This window comes from Pseudopodoces humilis, chromosome 9 (assembly GCF_049639895.1).
Source record: "Pseudopodoces humilis isolate 2021_Gansu_Grassland_sample_001 chromosome 9, ASM4963989v1, whole genome shotgun sequence".
In the NCBI taxonomy this organism is placed as follows: domain Eukaryota; kingdom Metazoa; phylum Chordata; class Aves; order Passeriformes; family Paridae; genus Pseudopodoces; species Pseudopodoces humilis.
In genome coordinates, this window is record NC_142208.1 from 20,029,134 (window position 1) to 20,042,779 (window position 13,646).

The 13,646-nt window shown below is 39.6% G+C and overlaps 1 protein-coding gene across 3 annotated transcripts in view; it reads left to right on the plus strand.

The window, feature by feature from the left end:
• The first annotated feature begins 8,636 nt into the window (after positions 1-8,636).
• TNKS2 (tankyrase 2) overlaps positions 8,637-13,646 on the plus strand; it is a 28,732-nt gene continuing 23,722 nt past the window's right edge. For 2 of the 3 annotated variants that reach the window (XM_088059338.1, XM_005520614.3), the window contains exon 1: positions 8,637-8,841. In XM_088059338.1, coding sequence (XP_087915464.1) covers positions 8,637-8,841 — 205 coding nt within the window. Of the gene's footprint in view, positions 8,842-9,319; positions 9,357-13,646 lie in introns of those variants that run through there. The other variant, XM_088059339.1, reaches the window with a different exon arrangement.

Consider the following 13,646-nt stretch of genomic DNA (forward strand, 5'->3'; position numbering starts at 1 on the left):
GTGTTGTACTCCCTGCTCATCCTCCATCCATCCTGCTGCCTCACAAGTTCCTTCCAGCCTGCAGCCTTAGTGGCCCTGTGCAGTGTAAGACACCAGTTCATACCATGTCTTAACCCAAGCTTCCAAGTCAGCATCTGCTGGACAAGGAAGTTGCTTTAGAGAGTGGTATCAGGGTGGCCATTAATGAATAATTTAGATTTAACCACTATGGTTTCCCATAGCTTTTTTGAACAATGTAAGCAGCATGAATACTTGTTTAATTTCTAACTATACTGAAGCATAATATCTTCTGATTTCTGCTTCTGCTCTTCAGAGACTTATTAAATATTCCTTTTAAGAATGTTAAGAGCTCAGCATCAAAGTACATCATAAATATGTCCAGAAATAAATAACACAGTACTGAGGAATGTTAGCTAAGGGAATCTATAGTAGATTTATTTCTTTCTCTCCCACTCTTCTGCCAGTGCAGAGGCAAAGCCTTCAGATTCTTCTCCTGTCCTAAAGGGACTGGCAGCTGACCAGCTTAATTAGCAAAGCATTAAGGCATGTTACTGAACTTCCCATGAGCAGGTCTCTGTATGTGAGTCAACATCTCTACTCCAAATATTCCAATACTTTTCTAGACAGAGCTAGGCCACGTGTGGAGAAAAGCATAACTACTTCAGCTCTTAGCCAAGGTGGACTACACCTACAGGACTCTGTGAGATCTCTGCTATAAGCAGACCAGTTCTTCCCCAGAAGATGGTGTTGCTGTGCCGTTAGATGAAAAAGACAGTTTCTACTTCATACTCTCTATAAGGTAAATGCAACTTCCCAGAACTCCTGTTACCTGAGTAGATGCCCAGTGAGATGCCCAGAAAAAGTACTATTTTATTTTATTCCAAGTTTGTTTTGCTAAAAGCTCTTTTGGCCAAATTGGAGGATTCCTAATACCTCCTGATTTTTCCTTACTGTGATTGCTCTGTCTTGGATAAAATGAACACAAGCATGTATCAGTTTTTCTGATCTGCACTGTGGCCTCTCAGATCTTTGCTACAGCAAAGACTGCTTTTGGATCACTTGATGTAGCTATAAAAAGGGAAACTGATATTCCTAATAGCATTATTAAATACTGTTACAGTGTAAAGTGCCTGAATGGAGAAGAAAACCCCTAAGCCATTTGTGCATATGCTGTCATCAGTTCTTCACTGCTCTGCCCCCTTCTGAATGCACGGCTGACTTTGTTGGTTGTGTCCAACTGACTCAAGTGATAATTTGTTTGCCTACAATTTAAGTTCCCTAGTAACTAGCATGCATTCCATTTATTTTTTTCCAGGAAAACAATTTATCTTGGATCAAATACAAATTAGGCCAACTTGTATCCAGTGTTTATCTGTTGCAGAGAACTTCTGTTTACAAGCTAAGAGGGCCACAAGAACATCTGGGCCTTGTCATCTAAATTGCAAAGGCTAATCTGGTCACCACTGAATAATTTCCATGCAAGGACAGTATTGAGGAAGACAGCAGTAGCTCTGCTCCGTGAGCTGTCCAGATAGCAAAGGAAGGATCATTAGTGAAAATATTTGTGAAGAAAACCAGTAAGTAACCTAATGTGGAAAAGCTATTTCAGTGTTAAATGCCTACGGTATCTTTACTTGTGTGTACATACACTGTGTGCAGTGATAGCATTTCAAATGTCTGTAAGGTTTTAAGATCTTCATCATGCCCACTTCTCCACACCAGTCTAACCCTCCATTCAGCTGTTCTGTTTCCAGTCTTGAAGTTGTTCAAGTCATGATGCAGATCTGGAAGCAAAACAGGCCACCACTGGGCATTTTCTGGGGAAGTGAGGTAGAAGACTCAGTTAAGTATTTCTCACCTTGAAGAACAAATGGCCTGGTCAGATGAGGCAAAGAATTGAAAAAGGAAGACAGAAGGATGACCATTCCTGCTCCTGGAATGATTCCAGGGAGATAGAACCTGGGATATATTTAGTTCTAACCCCAAGTAACCTTGCTGTTGAAATGACATCTTGTGTAACTTCACCTTAGCAGCAATAGCTAGCATTTATGTAATTATGTAAAGTAAAAATTACCTATTTCTTAATTATAAAGAAATGTATTCGGTAACCTCTTAAATACAAAAAGGAAAACTTTTTAATGTATTTCCCAGATAGCTAAAATCCTCATTACACAGCATTACCCTCTACCTAAACAGTATTGCCATTTAAAGAGGAATTTATCAGGTATTAGGCATCAGTTATACTGGCCAATTACACAGTGCCATGCTAAATAATCACATTCCCAGGTGAAATTTAGCACCATTTACTATTTTTAAGCAGTCAGATTACATCAGTGTTTACCCATGGTCTTGAGAGTGACCATAAGGCAACATTTCAACAATCAAGGTATGTTTGATAAAAGAGGAAAACGAGTATTTTTCTGGACTGAATGGAAAAATTATCTTCCATGGACAAATAAAGACATAAATTACTGCTACAAGGCTTCATATAAACTATATAGAAGAAATCTCAATTGGTTATGATAATTAGAGAATAAAAAAAGTAGATCACAGATATAATCCTAGAAAAAAACTAGAAGGGCTTAAAATTTTCCCTCTCTTGGTAAAAAAACCCAAAATCCAGAGAAAGGCTGTGCATACACATAAATGACTGGTATGTTGACATGAATTTATGTCCCTGACCTGTGATGGAAACCAATAATACTTAATTTGCTAATATTCTCCCATCCTTTAAATGTATAATATTGACAATAAAAAAAGCCAACAAATTTGCTATTCTATTTTAAAATTGCTTTACTAATGGGTTTTGTGTGTGTATGTGTGTGTGAGAGAGAGAGAGAGAGAGAGAGAGAGAATAACGCCAAAGACATTTTACTTTTAAAATGTTTTAATAAATTCCAGTGTAAAATTCAGTAAACCTTTTATAAAGCATCAGTGAAACTGGCGCAAGATTCTTTTTCTTGCAAATATTTAGTCAGGTAATACATACCAAAAAAAAAGACCTATGTAACAGAGTCTTAAAATATTGCCAGGTTAAGGGCATTTAATTTATTTTTGCAGTTTAATTTGCTTTCAACACTGTTAAAGTGCAGTTACTTTAGAACTTTCTGACTACTTGATGTTTTCTAACTTGTTAGACTCAAGTCTTCAATAAATTTAAGGTGTAACCAGAAGTTCTGTTCCTTTTTTTCATCTCAGAGGTCCAATAAAGGGACAAATTAATGAAATAGATATCCCTTAAGTGAGGATTAGCCACTTATTTGCAGTGTGTCTGTCTGCTCTGCATGTAGGGAGGAAGGCAAATATCTTTACCTGGTAAATATCTGAGTATTATGAGGTTCTTCTGTTAAAAATATTTTTGGAAGAAGATTTTAAACCTTGCTTGCAGGAGCATAAGAATTGTCTTAATGGAGCACTTTTTTCCTCAAAGAATATCCATCACAAAATGTGCTCTGCTTTTCTTGAGACATTACTGCTTACAATTAATTTTAAGGTGTGGGAAAAATCCTCCCAAAGGAGAAGTTTCTAGTTGTAATGTTGTTTTAGCACCATGATAACTTATGCTTAGTAGGACATATACATAACTGTGCTCACTTCTCACAATCTTCCTTTTAAAAAGAAAAATTGTATTTATTTTTGTAGGTTTTTACTGAGAATTTCTGACCATTAGAGTGTGACTCCTACAACCATTTAAACGTGGTTCCTACTTTCTGTCACTCAGTTAAATATATATTGCATAAATATATTCTTCACAGTAAGTCTTAGGATTTTAACGGTTTCATGTCTGATTTTAATACCACTGTAATGACATTCCTTCTTCTCATCACAATTCCTCTCTGGATCACTGCCATGGACTACTTTTCAGCAGAAGCCTTCCATTAGAAATACTGAAATTCACTGGATTTGACAATTATTACTTCATGGTGAAACTATAAAAACTTCTTAAACTAAGTAACTTTTTCTTAGGCTGAAGTCAATAATAGCCTGTTCATTTTCCAATTTTCCCCCTGGATTTTGGAACTAGCTGTTCAAAGAAGCCATCATTTGAATTGTTGAGAAATTGCCTCTCAAAGATCTGTCCTGAAATAACAACTTGACAGTCTACGTGCAACTATTTGGAGTGGTACACTACTACTTTCTTAAAAAACACTGTATTTAGTTTCTTCTTTGCTTTCCTTCACACTGCCTGCTCTATATGGTATTTACATACTATAGGCAACCAATTTAGGTATCCAAATTAAAAGTATTGGCTTCTTATGCTATCAGTGGAAAGAGGAACAGTGTTTCAGAGGGGAATTAAAAGTAAAACACTGAGAAACCTGAACACTTTTGTTAAATGCCCAGGACAGATTGTGAAGATGTCTGAACCTTCACAAAGCCTTTTTTAGTTTTTTGCTTTTAATTGGGACAGAAAACAAATACTGAAATTTGTTAATAAAATGTTGCTTGAACTGCAGTTTAAATGCATGGGGAGTTTCTTGCTACTTGTTGGTTGCTTCTCTGAAATATTCTCCCTCAAGATGATTTTTCGAGAGAATTGCTCTTTCCCTATTGCTATCTCACTCAGTTCTACACAGATTATAACCTAACTAGCCCATCATTTTTTTCTTTTGATCGGTTTCAGAAAAAATAATTTCATAGCTGGACAGATATTCTGGTTTGCCTTTAATTGCTTTTAGCATTTTCATATTATTTTACCTATTTGAGGTACAGAGGAATCTGTTTTGCTGGCATCCCCGGTGAATGCTGATCTTTGGCCCTACTGCTCCTCTGCTGCTTGTGGTTTCTTCCCAATAAAAAATAACAACTTCCCAGGCCTCTGCCATGTTCCCATACTGGCATCCTGTGTAATTCTGCTTTGCATGCAAGGAGCCTATGCTTTTAAAAAAGCTCTCTGTCATCCCAGAGTATTCCAGGCACTACAGAGAAGCAAACAAGAGCTCCCTTTAAGCCCTCTAGACATGATTCTGTCTAGCAGTTTTTGACAGAAACTGGAACAATTTTAAACAAATCACAGGCATCCTGGACCGAAAGCTTTTTTATTCTGTGTAGTTTCCATGAACTCTCATGCACTTATCTGTGCTGCTGGTATCTAGATCACAAGCTTCTTCCTGCCACTAAAAAGAATCTTCTCCAACTGCTGTCACTACAGCTGGTCAGGAAGATGCTGAACAATTATCTTGGTTGCTGCATACACAGATACAGTATTTTGATAACTAAATGGCTTACCATTACAGCTTGTTAACAACTCCCAGTGTACTCTCATCTCCTTGAGGGAGATTTTGGCTTTGTTTGCTTCTCTTTGAAAAGCTCAGTCTCTCAACATGCCACCATCTCCATGTCTCTTTTTTTTTTTTTTTTTTTATCCTTTTATTATTCCAGAACAACATTTTATAATTATTATACTTTACCCCCAACTGCTGGTAAAATAAAAGTGGTACATATAAAACACCACTAACTACACATGGGTAACTGGCAGAAAAAAAGAACTCGTTCCTGCTTGTTTAAGAGACATAGCCAAAATACTTGAAAGAAACTACAAAGAAATAAGAAGGAGAAGGGAGAAAGTTTCTTTAAAGATTCAATATTACACATACTCCCTGATGTACAGCCTGTACTGTTTTAATTTTGCAGTGAACCTGTATTCCTTAAATTGAACTTTTCATTTAGAATAAGAAGCTTGCACTGAGAAAGTTTCTATTTATAGTTATAAAAATTTAGTAATAAACAACAGATCACTTCTGTTTCTCTCCAAAATAAACCCTTTTCTTTCTAGGAATGTTTTATTATTTCCTGAGGTACACATTAATTATTCCTGGCTTGGGATCTTTTTCCCAAGTCTCATCTGGAAATGCTTCAAATTGTATAAATTTAAAATCATTCTCTTTTTGGAATAAGCTATGTTTCTGAACTCTTGAAATGTACTACTTATTCTATCATTTTACTTTTCTTCCAAGAACAAGGCAAAGTACTGCAGAGACCAAATAGTAAGAAGTGGAAAATCCTCATAACATGAAGGACTGACAGCTGAAAATCCTAAATCTGATGGACTGCCTTGTAGATTGGCATGAACAATGTCTCTCCCCATAAATAAGCCTTAATCTCCTAAGCAGAAAGGAAAATTATTTATTGTTAAGGCTGCTTTAGTTTTTCTATACCAAACAGTCTCTATTTTTCTTTTTCTATATCTTTCTCTATTTATTTCTATTTTTCGTCTTTTTCTTTTTTCCCCTCATTTTTTTTTATTTTTTTCCCTTTCCTTTTTATCTCCTTTCCTTTCCTGCCCTCTAGTGAACAACCAAGCATGTCTCTAAACAAACTGAGCACATTTCCAAAATACTTCAGGTTTCTGTTTTGTGAGGTTATGCCACCAGAATAAAAACAAATCAAAGGTAGAGGCCATTGGTATATCACAAATTACACTAAAAGGAATAAGAGTGAAATGTTTCTGAGCTGTTCATGGCTGAGCCTCTCAGATTGGGTTAATAACAGGCAGGTTACAAACCCCCTGCTGCCTCCAGAAAAGAGGAAAATATTGCATTTTATAGATTATTTTCTCATAAAATGAATAAACATAAATAACATTTTAAAAGGGGGTGTATGAATGGTGAATCTCAAAAGTCACTGTGAAGGCTATTAACATACCAGTCCTAAAAGGTGCTGAGAGCCTTTTCCTCCTTGAATTCAAGGCTAATTGAATCCTGCTTTTACAGTATAATATTTTTTTAATTGTTTCCATTCATATAGATCTGCTGTAGTTTCACATTCGAGCTATCACAAAGACATGATGACAAAGGAAACCAGGCTACTGGTAATTTAGAATAATAGTACCTTTTGTGTATAGTGATGTGGAGAGAATATTTAGTTTATTTCAGGCCATGCTCTTTACAATTGTGTTCCAGCATAACAGTGAAATATTTTTCTGGATTTAAAATTACTTAGAAGACCTGAGGAGCAGGATGTGTTTGTATTTACACAGATATTTGCACTTCCACAGATTTCTAGATACAAAGTCCCTTTAATTTTGAAATGAAGTTAGTCAAGGTAGTGCATTTGCTACTTCTGCTGCAGGCTCAGAGAAGGTTTATGAACTCAAAAGTTTGTATAGTTTTTCCAGCTATGCTAATGATGATAATAAAAGATACAAACAGCAGCATTGCAGGTCTTGTTTTGTCTGTGACACCTGCATGCAGAAAGGGAAGCTCTCATCATGCATGCTTTGGGGAAGTTGGGAAGGTCTGAGAGGGCTGCAGGCCTATGAGTCACATTTGATGACAGTTTATGTGGGAACATTATGGCCCCATGCAAAGCAGTGGATGAATTATGTAAGTTTGGGACTCTGGCCATAGCCCGGCTATTCCCTGCCTGCTGAGCACAGCTTGAATTTAAATGGAGACACAGAACGAAGCCAATGGGATTATAGAAAACACACATGACCGAGGCATCACGTTTGTCAAAGCATGTGGTTTCTGCCCCATGCTGGCTGCCTTCTTCTGTCATGCTGCTGCTGTGCCTGTGTGTAAATTACTAAGTTGAACAGGCCACAAGCATCAGACCTTGATCTGTCACTAGAGCCTGGTGACAGCCTGGTACAGCTTGTAGTCTCCCCCCACAAAAAAATCATGGTTGCGCTTTAGGCATTAGCATGGACCAGGGAGAGAAAATTTGGATGGAACTGCCTTGTTTCAGGGACAGGGAGTTTTACAGAATCAAAGTGACTAGACTGTACAAATGTGCTAGATCTTTTTCCTTCTGATTTAATTTCCTAATATAACAGTAGTCTGCAAGATGAATTGAGTTTGGAGGTACTCATCTCTGCATTCGCAACAGGAAGGTACTGACCCCATTCAACTACCTTTTCCAAAGCGTTTGAATATGGTATGAGTGAAAAAAACACATTTCAAAATTACCAACTGAATCCTCTTCTAGTTGGTCCCATCTGGGCCCAGGCTTCCCCATCAAGCTGATGAGGCTTACTAGAGGTGGGGGTGGGATAACACTTTTCCTTTTCTTCCAACATTTGATTTGGCAAAGTCAGCTAATGGGGTTTTTGGATATCTGTTCTTCGAGATTAATACAGAGAACTATGTCATTTATGTCATATAATTTCCATTTCATAGTTATTATGCAAGCACTCAGTTTCTACGGAGTCACAGTATTTTGCTATGTAAGGAACTGTGCAAGGATCACGAAGCCATTGGCACCAAAATGCAGTCTTACACATTTTGTATGGGAGAAAAAAAGTCCCCGAACAGAAAAATCCCAACATTTAACTACTGAAAGCAGAAAAAGCATATTTGTTCTTCCGGCACAAAGTGCTATTGCAGTATTTTTCCTGCTCCTCATCATTCCTTATAACGGAGCAGGGGCAGGTTACGGACAGGGTCCCTCATGTCCCGCGCTGAGGCGCTGAGGCGCTGTACCAGTCCCAGCGCCGGCTGGGCCAGCTCCCGCCATGGAGCCGCAGCACCGCGGCCCGGCGCCGGGAGGCTCCCGCCGCACGCGCCTGCGCACGAGGCCGGCGCTGCCCGGATCCCTCCGCTGGGCGCAGCGCCCGCCCCGCAGCGCGTGCGGAGCCCCGCGGGCCGTGAGGGGCGGCGGGGGCTGCGCGGGGCCCGGCCCGGCCCGGCCCCGCCATGGCGGGCCGAAGGTGTGCGGGCGGCGCGGCCGCTCTGGCCGAAGCGCCGGGCTGCGGCGCGGCGGCGGCCGAGCCGGCCCGGGAGCTGTTCGAGGCCTGCAGGAACGGAGACGTGGAGCGGGTCAAGCGGCTGGTGCGGCCCGAGGACGTGAACAGCCGGGACACGGCGGGCAGGAAGTCCAGCCCGCTGCACTTCGCCGCAGGTACCGGGGCAGGGGGAGCCGGGGGGCAGCGCCGCCTCCCCGGGCGCCGGGCAGGGCCGCGGGGTAGAGCCGGGCCGCCCGGGCCTCGCCGCTCGGGCCATGCGCAGCGCGGGGGTCCGAGCGCTCCGCGGGCCCCGAGCATCGCCCGCAGTCCGGCCCGGCCCGGCCCCGGGACCGAGTCGGTGTCACACATGCGGTGGGGGTCGCCAAGCGGTACAGCTGTGTCCTCTCGCTTATTCCCTTTTTCTCTTTTTTTTTGTTTTTTTTTTTTCTCCTTTTTTTTTTTTTAAGAAAAAAGGCATCTGCTTTTGAGGACACATCTGGAGTGGGGTTTATACTGTTCGTGTTGTTACACGTGAGCTCTGACGGAGACACATGTACCACGTACAGTTCTTATGGATTTCAGCAGGCCTGTGCGTTTTTAGAATTGAACTCGTGAAGGTGCTTGTCAGATAACAGCATTTCTAAGCTTTTTGCTTCTTATCTTTGACAAATGGACTTTGTTAATTCAGGACGTAAGTAAGCAAACAACTGACGTCACAGGACAACTGCTTTCACTGGCAACAGGCTAGAAGATTGTATGCCACCTTTTCAGACTGTGACTGTTGTTTTAATGTTGGTTGTTTTGGTTTAATTACAGCCTTAGATGTAGGACCCCAAGACTGACAGGCAGAAAAAAACAGCAGCTTTTTTTTCAGCTAAATAGTATGAATAGTAACAAAGATGCTTGTTACTTTATTAGATTGTCTTGGTAAAGGTTTCTGCTTCAGGTGTCCTTTCCTCATGTTAAGAGAGCTTGACTCAGACTTAAGAGGTCTGGGTTCTTGAAAGCCTCCTCAGGCCAGCAGTATTTCATAAATTCAAGAAGCTTGATCAGCAAGAGAGCTCAGGAGACAAAATATTCTGTCAGAGGAAAACAATTTTTGTAGCGTTTTTTTTATATGCAGCAATCCTGCCTGTCCCCTTATAAACTCCAAACTTCTAAACAGCTCTGTATGTTTCAGAGCATTTTGTAGAAGGGAGGGATTGTTTTTATTTATTTGGTTTTTTTTAGTTTGAGGGTTTTTTGCCTAAGATGTTTCTCATTCACTACATTGATCTAGTTTATCTCTCTGAACAGAGGTGCTCTGTCTTGACTTTAAATTACTCCTGATCTGTAGAAAGACTTCTCTTTAAAAAGTTCATGTAGCCCTTAGATTTCCAATGTTAAACAGGTTGGTGTGTAAATGGGAGACATTTGTCATGCCCAAGTCTTCTTCAGACTTGGTAAAGAGAAATTAATTGCTCCTCCCACCGGCCTGTAGAAGATGCTGAGAGTTTCTGGTTAACATGTGATAGAATACACTTGTGTGATTTCTCAGTGGAGCTCTCTTTACCACCTCAGATCGAACTCTGGTGTTTTCAGCCCACCTGCAATAGGCTCTGTGTGAAAGGTGAATGTAAGTAGCTCTTGGACTTGTGCCTGACTGGTTTTGCATTTCCCCTATTATTCACAGTTGGAGTAATACTCATTTCTTTTGTCTTTGCCTCTAAAGGAGTCACATTCCAGGAAGTAAAAGCAAAAAATCTGTTGTATTCCTGCTTTGTTTATCCTACTTGTCTGTGTGTTCTTAGAAAATACATTACAAAACTTCTCTGACTAGTTTCATTCAGTTTCAATACTTCTTTTATAGAAGAGTTGAAGCTGAAATATACCATGTTTTGTATTGCCCTTTTTTCCTTTTTCAATGACATTGTGTGTCTGAACCTGGGTTTTATTTTTTAAGTTTTTTCCCAGATCTTATCTAACATTATTTTTAAAAAATAAACCAAATTTCTCTTTTTCCATGAGTCAGTTTGTAAAGGTGGATTTTCAAATAAAAGATGTAAAAAGTAAAAAAGCTTCAAGCTCTCCCTAGAAATGTGTCATTATCAGAAGTAATATATATTGGAGTTTTGGTGGAGGTCACTCTTTGGATTTTGTAATACACAGCTGTGTGTGATAGTTAAAGTTATCCTGAAGGTTTAATCAAGAGCCCACCACCCTTCACAGTAAAAGAGGCTTCATCCTCTCCCATTATAAGCTGCATATACTTCCTCAAGTCAGTCTTTTTCATCACAGTGTGTGTCAAAGTTCAAAGTATCACAAGGTTTTAAGGACTTGGCAAGTGCCAAAATGCCCTTCCTACAATCTAAAATTCATAAAAAATAGAAACACTCAGGGTAGAGGAGAAGAATTTGAGCTAAGTTCTTTCTGTTAGTTTTTTATCCCATCAAAAGTAGCTGAATGTCAATTATGACACACAGTGACTGTAAAGAAATACATTTTTTTAATTGCACACAGTTGTACATTTCTACTATGATTAATAATTGGAAATTGTCAGCTTTTTTTTCAGGGGACAAGTGCAGTGAGCTGCCTGAGTGTCACCGGTGGTAGAAGAGTGTCAGCTCGAGGTCCAGAGTAGCCAGCCTTTCTTACTGGCAATAAAAAACAAAGAGTTCATGACGATTAAGATGATACCTTGCACAGTTGAAAGCTGTGATCCCATTTACGTGGTCTCTTGATAAAAGCTTAAGAGCTAAATAAAACCCCTACTTCTTAAAAATTACAATGTTTGAATTTTTTTAAGTGTTGAAATAGTTTTACTGCAGCCAGGTAATGGTAAAGAGCAACTGTAAAGAGCAGGCAGTGACTGCCTTCCAGTGATAGCAGAGACTGCCCCCTGCTTTCCACTCTCAGGGAAAAAGCAGAGGCAGAGACCATTGTGAAGTTTGGCCACTTCCTCTGTACTAGAAAGTTATGGGAAAATAATTCCCCTTCCATATATGGTGCCCTGTTGTACAGATGCTTCACCAAGGAACTAAAGAATCCCTGCTGTGCACTCAGTGCTGGAGAGAATTTACAAAAATTGGTGTGATACAAATGAGTTAATTTCATCGACTTTAGCTGCAGGTAGCTGAGGGGTGTTGCTGTATGTACCTCAGATACTTTCTGAATAGATGCAGGCTTTGCTGAGAGAGAAGCTATGGACTGCTCATGAATTGTATCTGATGGAAGGGAATTCTCTATGCCTATAATAAGGTTTACTACAGCTGATTTGCAATTATGATGTTGATTCCTGCTGAGGAATTTTACCTGTAAAAGCATGGCTTTGCATCAATACTTTGACGGGTAAGAATACCTTCTGTACAAGAATGAGTGGTTTATCTACCAGATAACTTCTGGACAAAGAATTTGATCACAGTCTTCTCTAACATAATTGCAGCAGTCCTGGAGAGCATTTTTTGGTACTCAGAAAAGAAAATACCAAGCAGTCTGTCATCAAATAACAGTTTTGATAATGTGTCTGCAGGAACTCTGGTACATGTGAAGGTCTCTTTTGAGTAGTTTCTCAAAATAATTTATTATGATTTGAGTATATATTCAAACTATAAACAGACATTTTTGAAAGCTTGAAGAAGCGAGAAAAGTATCAGGATACATTTAAGCAAAATAACAGTATTTATAATACTTAGAATAGCTAAGCATGTTTAAGAATGAGAAACATGATGCATATAATGTAATATAGACAATGAGGCTGCATGGGTGTAGCTACTAATATTTTTTTTTGGCAGCAGAAATATGCATGCATGTGCAGTGAATGACTTACTGTGCCTGTGCAGATAAATTGGTTTTGCATGGACCATGTGTCTGATCCAGTTCCCATCCCAAGTATGCTGAGCTCCTGTTCTCTGTTAGGACAGGCAAGGTGGGTAAGTGTCATGGTGAGACTCAAAAGTGAATTTGCTATAGGGTCTGTGGTTCTATCAAAGGGGCAAGGTGCTAGTAAGCTAAGATTTGTATTGTTAGTATTGTATTTTGAAGAAATACATCACCAGTATTATATTTTGAAGAAGCGCATCACCAGTATAGCCTTGTGACTGTTACTGGAAAACACCTTTAAGTTCATGCTGTGATTCAAAAGTTTGACATAAAATGATTGTTACAATAATGATGGATCTGTGGTGAACATGGTTCCTTACGAGACTTTTGAGGGAAGAAGAGTAAAGTGAGAATTTAACTAAATTATTTCTGAATACCTGTCCAGGCCTCTCCATCTGACATACTCAGCTTGTCTACATGATCTTCCCCTAGCAAGTGGGATCCAGAAGTTGCTCAGTAGTGGCATTGGGGTTTTTTGGGAGTTCCAGGTGGTAAAAGTGCTTCTTGCTCCAGAGAAGGGATTTACTGAAGTCAAGTTTTTGTGAAGAACATGCTATGAAAAGTTTTAGTCACAACTAAACTACGGCTGAAAGTTCAGTTATAACTGAAATGCTGACGCTTGTGTGCTTTGGTGACTTTGCCCCTGAAATGCTGTGTTGTTATCAGGAATATACACCATTTCTAGGTTATGGTTGCAAGGACTTAAACCTACCATGGATATTCTATGGGTGATCTGTAGCAAAATTTAAATTTGCTGCAAGCTGGGTATCAGTGGTGTTGACAACTTTGTGGTTATTCCCTCTGAAGGGGAAGCTCAAGACTTCATCCAGATCCTGATCTGTTCAGGAAAAGTTTATAATTCAGATATTTAAAGCAAGGAAGGCCAAGTCCTGCACACATGAGTTATTTCCCAGAAGGTACTTTGCAGAAGACTGATACATACTAAAATACGGCTCTTACCTGCCCTAATAATTGCTGAGACCCACAGAGACATTCATGGAACATTCAGAGACAATTCATGGCCATTGAGGTGGCCTTTGGAACATAACCAGGTATAATGGCTACAAACAGAAATCCTAAAGCGTTCTGGCCTCATGTGGAGATAGTGGAGCAAATATAGATA